The following is an 11522-nucleotide window of genomic DNA, read 5'->3' as shown; positions in this document are numbered from 1 at the left end:
GTGTAGGTGAGATGTGACCTCATTCATTGCTCAGAGATCAAAGTCACCTTCAGGTGACTGGGTGCAAGGGTCAGTCACACCTCCCTGAAGGTCTGAGGCAGCTTCCTCCCCACAACAGGGGCCAGCACTGCACAACCGCCCTGCTCAGCCTGTAGCCTGCACATGGCTGTCTTCATATGCTGTTTCTCCTCTCTCCTTCCAGGTAGAGATTGAGAAGCTGGACTACCATCATTACCTGCCTCTGTTTTTTGATGGTCTTTGTGAGATGACGTTTCCCTATGAGTTTTTTGCTCGGCAAGGAATCCACGACATGCTGGAACATGGAGGGAACAAGATTCTACCTGTCATTCCGCAGCTCATTATCCCGATAAAAAGTAAGTGAACACATAAAAAAGCGCCTGTCTGTGTCTCCCAGCGCCACGTTTGACAACTTGCTAATTAAGCAGTAAAACACAACAGACCGAGATGATCCCAAGGCTTTGTGGGGATTTTTTATAAATTGACTTTTGAGGCCAAACAACTGAAATCTCCGAAAATCTTTCTCATCACTAATACCATACCATGACTCAAACACAAACAAACCAAACCAGTGAGAGTCACACTAATTTGAGATACAACATGGTCCTGACAGGGGGTGCAGACTCTAACTTGTCCACTCAGAGGAAAAGTATGTGACCTTCTATATGTTCTGCAGCCAAACCCCAGCTAAATAGCACCTCTAAATAGCACCTTAAATTTTTAAGTCAAGTAGAAATACAGTTCTTCAGAATATCTGTGAGATAATAAGTCATAACTTGTAGGGGAGTGGAGGGGGATCTGGAACACAGAAAATAGTTTCTCAGCACAGGGAATCTTTAAGCTACAGTGGGTTCCTGTGGTAACTCTAGGAGACAAGGACTGGTAGTGTTTCTGGTTACAGGATGAGGGCAAGCTTCCACTCTACAGTTTGCTCAAGCATGACTGCTTCCAGCTTGCCTAAGAGCAACCTCTTCTGTAGTTTTCCAAAGTTGTCCTGTGAGCTCTCCAGGCTCCAAACTAGGTTGTTGTTGTTTTTTGTTTGTTGTTGTTTTCTTTATTGTTGTTGTTGTTTGTTGGTTTGCATCTGATCTTACCTCCTGTGAAGAAAGTTAACAGAATCACCACAGGCCAACCTGGTGTTCACCATCAAGACTTGAGAAGAATCGGTCCTGTCTTCTCACCAGTCACCACCATTCCCAGCGTGGCTTGCTCTGGCTTTTACTGTCACCTCTTATTAAAATCAGGAGGTCAGAGCCTCTGGAAAAGCCACAAGTGATGAAGTTCTGCCATTTCCATACTATGAACTACCCCATACATTCCTACCTGCCAACTTTGGACCCAGCCACCCCATGGCTTGCACAGCATAACTGGTACCGTGCCTCTCCTCTCTCCCTCATGTGCTGTGTCATCTCCTATCCCTGCCAACTGTTTTCCAAAGACCGAAAGGCCCCTTCTGGAGCTTCTCGAGTTTCAGGGCCCACCTTAGTTGTCTTGGGTATATTCTGAGAAAATACTGTGAACAAAACAAGGACAAATGAGTTTGGCATCGAGTCACTGCCCAGAGCCTGCATCACATGGTTTTGCTTATGGTCATCTTTCACTGATTTGAAGTAAGTCTTGTTAAGATTTGAAACTTCAGCATCCATCTCCCATCACTCTTTACACAGAGTCAGCTCTGGAACTTTCTTTCTAGCTTTGAACTCTTGGAGAGTTCACACTTCTACCAAAGAAGGGTCAAAGTGACCCAATATGACAAGGGAAAGTCCTTCAGATAGGCCCTGAGTAGCCAGCAGCCCTTCTCTCATCCATCAGCCGCCTGAAAGAGTCTTTACAAGGCCTTCAGGAACGAGACAAGGTTGAACTCACTCAACCCTTTTCTGCTTGTGATTTGCTCTCTCCACTAGGCCACTTGATTTAACGATGTTCACTTCTAGTTGGAATAATCCATTTCTTAAAGGATGATAGCAAGTTTCACAAATAAACAAGAATGGGCACCAACTTCCCTTTCCTCCTACACCCATGGAAAGAACAATGAAGTCCAGATCAAGTGTCCTACTCCTTAAAATACTGCATGCTAGGATGGACACCTCCTTGGGAGCCTTCCAAATTCCCTTGATGACGATACTGCAGAGCAGAGAGACAGTTCCTATGTAATATTCTGATTATTTTTTACAATGAAAGCAGACCATACAAGAAAGTGGCAACCCTAGGTGAAGGGACTGTCGATCTGCTCAGTCTTTGTTTGAAGACACGTAAATAAACTGAAGGAGTAGAGCATTATGAAGACAGAATTGATGGTGCCATTATTATTTGCTGATGAGCAGAAACATTACTAAGAACTCAGTCAATGCGACTTGCCAGGGAAAAACTGACCGAATGGGATTATCAATAGTACAAGGTCCAGTAGCCAAGACAATCTGTTCTTGGTGCCAACCATTGCATGGCAGTCCAAGATGATGTCACCAAATATCCATTGTCATCCTGTCACTGGAAGCCAAACATTTCTCTGGGAAAAACGCTGTTTCTCTATGCAGCATCATGCAAGTTTCAGTCCTCAATGAGAAATGCCTTGTGAGTAAAATGCCTCTTTCAGGTAGAATTCTGGAATGAGGCTAATCGATCTAGAAACAGGCTAATGTACATAATTGGCATAACATGGAACAGCTGTGTGTACCTTGTTTTTAAGCCACACTATTAGTATAATTGTTATTTTTATCCAGGGGCAGAAATTAACCTTGCCATCACCAGCTAACAGTGCTAATTACTACCTAAGAAGGCAGAGCAAAATGGGTTAACTCGCTGAGAGGAAGTGACGTAGAACTGTGCCTCAAGTTCACAACAGAAGAGCAGGCTGCAAAGTGAAAGGGAGGCTAGTGGATGGGGAACCATCCTGAGCACCGGGTGCTCCCAGGTATGAACACATCAAGGATGCCAAGACCCGTGTGATTCCCAAAGGAGGACCTCAAAGTTTGTAAACCTCAGGACCCAGAGTCACCCCTCCTAAGAGTTAAGTGAAGTATTTAGCAGGAAAGAGTTTCACAACTACACAAAATGGCATGATAATTTTGTGATGGTTCAAAATCCAGGAAAGCTGGAGTCTAAGCTTTCCAAGTCAACATATGAGGCAAAGAAGGAACGAGGCGCTGAAGCACGTGATAGAGATGACGAACATGAAATCAGCTACATCAGCTGGGAAAATTAACTCTGCAATCTGCTCACAGAGGACAAAATACAATCCGGACATAAACTCTACTGAACAAAACATTGCCTAAACATGAAGAAAAGATACTTTTAAAGGCACAAGTGCTTAGCTTATTTTCTTTTTAGAAAAGTAAATTTTGGAGCAGGCGAGATGACTCATTGGATAAAATGCTCACCAGGAACATGTGAGGACCTAAGTTAACCCCCTAGATCCCTTGTAAAGTCTCACACAGTGGTGCATGACTGCGGTATCGTGCTCCTGGGCTGGGATGAGAGATGGTGACAGGAGAACCCCTGGAAGCTCAAGAGCCATGGCAAACACATGGGAACAGCAAAACAAAGAGGCTCTGACCCAAACAAGGTCGAAGACAAGGACACCTAAGGTTTCCCTGTGACCTTCTAATGCACTGTATGGAATACACACACCCATGTTCACATAGAGGAATGCACATACACGTGTACACACAAGCACACATCATACACAAACATTTTTAAAGTAAAATTTAATATTAAGAGGATCCAAGTATATAAAGAATATTGGTTTACATTGATGAGCGTAGTCCTCAGTACAAATTTGATCTTCATGACTCTCTGTGTACTGAAAAGTAAAGAGCAACTAGCTACTTAGCCTGATGCCCTCTGTCTCTGGAGGAAGAGTAGACCATAGATCCCTTCCGCCAAAGAGGTAAGATGCTCGTCGGTCCTACAGTATCTGGTCTTTGGCTGTTAGATCTAGAGTCTCTACCAAGCAATAGAGATTGGGAAACCTTGGACAGTGTAGACATGGAGGGACCAGAGATGTCACAGCAAAACCAGCCATGGTAGAAAGGAAGCCTACGTGCCCAGACACGTCCATGAAAGCCCGGCACAGGACAGCAGGTGCTGGCTGAATTGTGAGAAGTCAATGAAGGCTAAGTCTCTACATTCTACTTATAGAATGGAGAGATTCCACTTTATCCATGATGTGAATGATTGCAGAAATATATAGACACTCTGAGTAGCCGTGCATGATCACAACAGATGGTACAGCATGTGATGTGCAGGGGAGGCAATGTCAAAGCTGTGTGCAAGAAGAGAAAGGAACACAAGGCACCTGTTGTGCCCACAGGGAGATTGGAGAAGGGATTCTCACATTACAAGAGAAAAGTTTCTTTCTTAAGGAGCATGCGAGGGAGACTCATTCTGTTAGAAGCTCATGGTCCTGTGTGCTGATAAAAATTTCCCTTTCTTCTATAAGCGTACCTTTGTTCCTTCCTGCTGTACAGTACAGTTATATTAATTTTCATTAAATAAGCAATCCATTTTTAATACTTCATTAATCACTGTCAGTCACTTACTACACTAGTAATATAACTTATTGTGCTAAATAACTTATATTGGCTCTCTTTTTTCCAGCTTGATTCCAGTCTTTCGTAAATCTCCTTATGTATCTTAAGACCTAGTAAGAGAATGCTGTTTTCCAAGTCTTCAGGATATCAGATGACCCACTGGTTTTATTTCTGGAGTCAGTAATACTTTGACCTCCATCCTGTCACCCTGGCTAGGACCATGTGTCCCCTGACCTGCCAAGTGCTCTGGCATCGTATGTGTGAACTTGTTCCTTGATAGTGTGTTTCCTTATCCTTAGACTAGGGCATGCCTTCCAGCAACTTCCTGAAGACTCCAGGAAGAACAAGTATCTTTTAGTTCTTAGAAATCGAGAAATCCATAAAACTAGATTATTAGTTTTGTAGTGTTGAGAATCATTTTTGCTTAGAAGTCTGAGGTCTGATTTCTGTGATTCGCCAAGCTATGTCTTAAAAATGTTATGCCGGCCATTGTGGTGCACATCTTTAATCCCACCACTTAGAATGCAGAGGCAGGCAGATCTTTCTGAATTCCAGGCCAGCCTGGCCTACTTAGATGGATTCCAGGACAGCTGGGGCTACGTAGAGAGACCCTGATTTAAAAAAAATAGTTACAATTTGAATTTCATCTGCCTGTCATTTCTCTACCAATCTCTCAAAATATTTGGATCTTCTTGTTATTTCTGGAGACTAAAAGTTTCATGTTGATGTGTTTTGGTTCTTTTTCCATTAATTTTCCTGGGAAACTGGAGTTGAGAGCCACACATCTCAGTAGTAGACACTTGCCAGGCACTGTTACTTTAATGGCTTCTCTGTTTTCTTTTCCTGCCTCAGAACTCCCAAGCAGTGCCTTGTGTACTACAAGTTGGTATCCCCTAAACTCTGTGCTTTTTGCTTGTTTTTCAGTCTTCTGCCTCATAGTTCTACATCCTAGAAATTTTCCTGGACTTTATCTCCCAAGCTTAAAACATTTTGTATTGGTCAGTCTTAACTCTTGCTTTTCTCTGATATTCTTTTAATTAGTGTCTTGTTCCTTTATGAACATACTGTGTTAGTCTCATGTCTCAATGCATATTTACTTTAGATTTGTTTGTTCTTAAAGGGCATTTTGTAGAGAGGGGGAAGAGTACCTTATGCCCTTTGACAGAAACTGACTTCCTTTGTTAACATTAAGTTAAGCAAGTTAGCAGGTTAGTTACTAGCAGACCAGAATCTAATTCTCAGCTGGGATGTTGGCTGTAACATGCAGCTGTCACCAAAAGCTGTAACCCAAAGCAAGTTACACTTCTCTGTGTGTGACCCAATCCCTCCCCTATAAAATGTTGCCATCAGAATTTCAAGATAGAGGTCAGGGGCTGCTCAAATTTGAGGCTAGCCTATATTACACAGGACCCTGTCTCAAAACAAAAGCAAAATCAGACAAAAATTAAAAATTGTCATTTTTAGAGGCATCCCTGGAAGATGAAAAGAAAATCCGTTCTCATGAAATAAACCTTAAAATACATTTGTTCTACCAAATGTATGGATATGATTAAGATCATTTACATACTATTCTTCTTTAGGTAGGGAGGGATGTGTGCATGCATTGTACATGTCTGTGCATGTGCTCATACGCATGTAGAAGCCTGTGCTCACTCAGGTTTGTGGAGCCCCATAAACCATGTCAGTCAAACCAAGAGCTCCTGAATAAGACCAGTCTAGCCATATGCCATGCTCCAGCTATCCCCTGCCTCTGCCTCCCAAGAGCTACAGGTGCAATGTCACACCCACATGGCTTATGCCGCGAGGGCTTCATTTATGAAGCATCTCCCAGGCCTCCATATTGCTTTCTTCTTCACGAACAGCTAAGAACAGAATTGAGAAAATTATATAAAAGTCTCTCACTGCAGCACCAACATCCCGTACTGCTCTCAGTCTGCAAGCCTTCACTGGGCTTTTCTGGAATTGAATCAGCCAATCCCTCCAGCAGCCCTGGGAGTCCGCCACCTCATTTGCAAGCCCTGGTGAGGAGAGGGCGTGGTCTCCTATTCAGTTATGTAAGATGGGAGGTGGTGCCTGCTGTGTCACACGATTTCCAAAAGCTAGGGTCAGGATGTGGACCACTCCTGGGCCTTGGTGCTGTGTGTATAACTACAGGTCACCCTTGCCACAGCATATGCAAAGCATCCATTCAGCCATATTCTGGGCCCAAGACAAGACTCAGAGAAAGCATCAAAGATGGAAATCATATAAAACACATGGAAGGCTCAAAATTTAAGTTGTGCAAGAAATCAATCTTGAAAATGATAGCTTACAGTTCTACTTTGAAATGAAGACATGTGTTTGTAAATAATCATGAGCCAAGTAAAAAACAATAATTATTTATACATTAGAAAGCATGTTAGCTGCGCAAATAAAGAGAATGTTGCAATAAAATTACAAACATTCACAAGAATATTGCAGAAGTTAGATTCAAATAATAAGCATGACAAGGCATTACTTTAGAAGAAATATTTAGCCTGAAATATAAAGTACATTAAAGAAGATCAAACCAAGTGGCCATCTCAAACATAGAACACCAACAGAAGAATGAATTCTAAGTGATAATATCAAGAAAATTGAAACTGAGCAGATCAAAGCTCGAATGTTGCTCCATATCTTGAAATTATCAGAAAGAGCCCTTTATAGTTTTAAAAACAAAGAATTTGATTATGATAAAGAAAATTTTGCCAGTCGGAATGCAATAGACTTCACAATAGCAATTGGTTCCCTAAGCCCTAGGGGCAGAACACAGTGAGAGACTTAAAGCAGGACGTGTTCCTTCCTCAGAGTTGGGGGTGGGGTGGGGGAGCTGTACTGCATCACTCAGGAACCCAGCCTGATTGACACTGCGGGTCAGAGCAGCAGAGAAAGCAAGGGTCTCTCCCATAGAGAATGCAGCAGTTGGCCCCCTCACCCTGAAAGGACACCTCCCACTGTTAGTCACTGCTCAGCAGCCAGACTCAGTGCAGGGTTTGTCCCACCTCAGGAGGGCCCCAGAGTCCAAACCTACCCTAGAGATTATGCATAGTGTGTTTCAGAGCCTCGTGTCCTTTTATGCTCCATAGAAGACTGTCACTTCCAATCTGGTGGACAGGTAACCCTACGCCGCGGGCGGGCGCCCAGCCTTGCCTCCCTGTGGTGGACACCGTGAAGCGCCTTTCATCTGCTGCTTTCATCTTTCCACTTGGGCTCATCTGGCCCATGGGGACCTCCTCCCTGTGTGATTCTCAGAAGTCAGCTAGGGCGGGGCTGCATGCAGATTTCTCTCACACCCCTGCTGCAAATCCCTCCCTTCTAAGACCCCTTCTCCATTTTCCCTACTCCAGCCCCTCCCCATGATGCCTCAAGTCATGCTTTCTTCCGCTCCAGACCATTACACCTTAACTCTGAGACAAACCTTTCATCTCCCAGCCCTCTCAGTGTATGCTTCCTGCCCACCTTGGTGATGTCTCTCAGTTCCTAGGGTGTGGCAGCAAGTTTGTCACCTCCTCACTGACTGCCTCCATTGGCCTGTATGACAACAAGCTAACCGTTATGTAGACCTTGTCCTGCTCCTGGATTGATTTATCTCTATGCTTTTTTACAGCCCTGCCCCCAGCTCCAGTTCTGTCTCCACCCACACTCTCTCTCCAGCAGAACTTTGCAGCTTATGTCACTTAGAATATAATATTAAACAGCACTCTGTCTCCACAGCATCTAATGGGCTGGCTATTACACGAGAAATGCATCAAATATTTCCAAAATAAATTTGATGAGGAACATAACTGTTCTCACCGAAACGTGTATAAGATGCCATTTTTAAAAGTATGATGTGGCCATTCGGATCTGCTAATGTGCTGGGTCTTGTGTAAAAGTGCCTTATAGAGATGCCTATCCTGCAACCCCAATTAAAGACATCATTCTACAATGCTTCCTGTCCATCAGAAGATGATGTGAGAGTAAATTTCTGTTGATCTAAGTCTCCAGTGAGATGCTTTTGTTTACGACCAGCAGCATGCACTTATGAAATGACCTGCTAGAGGAGAGGCGACCCTGGCTGCGCCAACTTACAGAAACAGTGGCAATCCGTGTGTGAAGGGGCACAAGACAGTGCCCTCGTTAGGACACCTCTAATAAGCTGAGGTCACCTGGCTGACAGCACGAGCCAAGGGCAAGTGTCCAGCTGTCTCCAGTTGCTGTGGCTAAGTAGGAGAGAACACAGTGACTCAAGAAGGTTGAGTACTAGCACTCAGAAAAACCAAAATATTCTCCTAGAATCACATCCAATGGATGATCAGAAAGGAAAAGGGACCAGTGCGAAGGGATAAAATGTACCACAAAGCAAGAGCCTGTTGTGACAAGTCTTTTTAATTAGCAAGCACGCTCACAAGCATTACCCTTTTAATGATCTAATCATTTCACTCATGTTTCAAAATTTGACAAGTACATTCTTTTGAAATTGATAATAAACTGCAAAAAGAATAGTTTTAATCTAAGAAGAACAATTAGACCTTTATGTTGAAAAATTTAGAAAAGAGGTAAATTACTTGGGGTTATTTTGATTACAAGATACTAAAAAAGAAACTGATTCAAACTGTCTTCATAAAGTTTGCTTAGTAGCTCCCATGACTCAAAATTCACTTCAGACAATGTGGTGGCTGAATATTGTTACTCTCTGCTCTGGAATGTGAAGATCATTGATGTTAGCTTATCCCAAGTAGATCTGGGGACTCTATGCTGACCTTCACACCTGTAAGAAAATCCAAGTGCCAGTAACTCTGTATTTCCAGAGAAATGTGCAACAACTGCACATGCCCAGAGGTTTTAGAGCTGTGACCAGGGGAAAGAGGACTTACCTATCCAAGTAGCCTATAGCATGTCACTCACACATAGGGTGAGGAAAAGAAGAGACAGCTTTCCCAACTCTGTTCTTCTTCATTTCTTTGCTATCCAATTCTGCAGATTCAGGAATCTGCCTCTTCCAATAGACGGTGAAGAGAGACACAGGTATGTGCCATGATGGAGAAGTGACCAGCCTGATATCTAGGGTTCATCTGATTCTACAGCAAGCTCAGCCCATACTGACCCATTGAAGGGAAGAGGGACCAGGAATCTTACAATTTAGAACATTTTTCCTCCACGGGGAGGCTCTTCCTTATGAGCTGTCAGTAACCTGACACTAAAGACTGCCTTCCTTGTTGCATTCTTGAGAACAAACAAGGCGCATTAATTAGCAAAGCCTTAGACCCATGTTCTAATGCTGTCCCAATACTCTATGCCATTAAGGTCAGAAGGAGAGTTCTCATCTTTTCTAGAGGAGAAAAATAGTAGGAATTTTGGAGGGCTTTGATGAGTTTCGCTCCTGGGAAAGTGGCCATACATGAGCACTCCCAACCACACAGGCTGTGGAATCTCACTGTCAGACATGTTTTTCCATCACACTTAACCTGGCTATTGCCATGTTACCTTCACCCTTCTTCCATCTAAACAGAACTATAACAGGAAACTTTGAGTCACCTCGTGACTCTACTGATGACAGTCATGTCCCATTGAAGGCACAGTGGTGTCAGTCCAAGACAGACAACCTTCGAGATAATAATCATGTACGTGTTCACCTTCCAAAACTATAGATCCTCTGGTCATGTCATGAGATCCTGTATGAACAAGGACATCAGAGATGCGACGTAAAGGCATAGCAGCGGCAAGGGTGACAGAAGAGATGACAGCTAACCATGCAAGAAAGTCAAGACAGAGCCAGAGAGACAGTGTCAGAAACAGCTAGGGGCACCCGCAAGCAGTCTTTTCCTATCTCACATAAGCCAATGTCCATGCTCAGTATTGGGGCACAACACCTTAGTGTCACAACAGGGACAGCAATGGCCCCCAGCATATTGGGCTCTTTCTGTGGCAAAATGAGCTGGTGCATTTAAAGCTTTCAACAGATCACGTGACCTGAATGTGATAATGCCACCATCATCCTCTGCCTCAATGTTGACACCCAAGCTAAAGCCTCATTCAGGCAGCAGGCAGCTATGACATCATTCCAAAGCAGATGCAAATTCAAGTTGTGCCCTGTTCTTAGTTACACCATACTGTATTAAAAAAAAAAAAGCACAATATGTCTTCCAGCACTTTTCCTGGAGAGACTCCATTTTACAGGTAGTATTTAACTCCACATTGAATGGCAGTGCCTTAATCAGCATGGCTTATCCCTTAGGACAAATCACAGGAACTCAGGACTTATAAGAGTCTTGTCCCTTGGTGGACACATGAATAGAGCTGTTGGATACCACCCACAAGGCACCACCTATTCAGTAATATATTCTTACAGATAAACATGCTGTATGGATTTATCACAGTAAATAGAGACCACAAGAGCACATGGGGATACTGAAACTGTGTCTGGAAAGCTGGGCCTGCAAACTCCCTGAGCACAGCAGAGTAAGGAAAGGGTCTCCTAACTTTGCCTGGATGCCTAACACAGATGTGGCAATGGCCTCTACAGATGTGTCACCTGACTACCTAGTGTGTGCATCAATGCAACCAACCATTAGAGAAGTCCCAACCATCCCATAGGCTTCAGCTCCACTTGATACCTCACTGTTGATGCTGCCCACCCAAATGGTTGCTTGCCTCTCTGCCCATTTATTCATTCACCCGTCTGGACATACCACCCATCTGTCCACCTCCATGTTCATCTGATCCAGTCCTGTCCATCGCCACATGGACTCTCTTGCCTCTTGGTAGGGCCTCCGTGGAACTCCCTGAACTTTCTGAAGTGGCCTCCGTAAGCTTTTGCGGCCATTGTATAACTTATGCATCTTTTTACTATGTGGTCTGAGAGTTAATACTGCTGCCAGTGAGACCAGTGTACCTTGTGAATATATTTAAATGTCAATAAGGTCTGAGAGTGGAAAAACACAGACATTTATCTCTGTGTCTGAAATAGCATGCTCA

General features: G+C 43.6%; 1 protein-coding gene across 1 annotated transcript in view; it reads left to right on the top strand.

The window, feature by feature from the left end:
* Positions 1-206: 206 nt before the first annotated feature.
* The window catches only part of LOC116892818 (parkin coregulated gene protein homolog), a 191982-nt gene continuing 180666 nt past the window's right edge, over positions 207-11522 (top strand). The window contains exon 1 of the mRNA XM_032894702.1: positions 207-374. Coding sequence (XP_032750593.1) covers positions 266-374 — 109 coding nt within the window. The 5' untranslated portion in view covers positions 207-265. The remainder of the gene's footprint in view (positions 375-11522) is intronic.

The sequence above is a fragment of the Rattus rattus genome, chromosome 2, assembly GCF_011064425.1.
Source record: "Rattus rattus isolate New Zealand chromosome 2, Rrattus_CSIRO_v1, whole genome shotgun sequence".
Lineage (NCBI taxonomy): Eukaryota > Metazoa > Chordata > Mammalia > Rodentia > Muridae > Rattus > Rattus rattus.
This window is presented reverse-complemented; position numbering and strand designations above follow the sequence as displayed.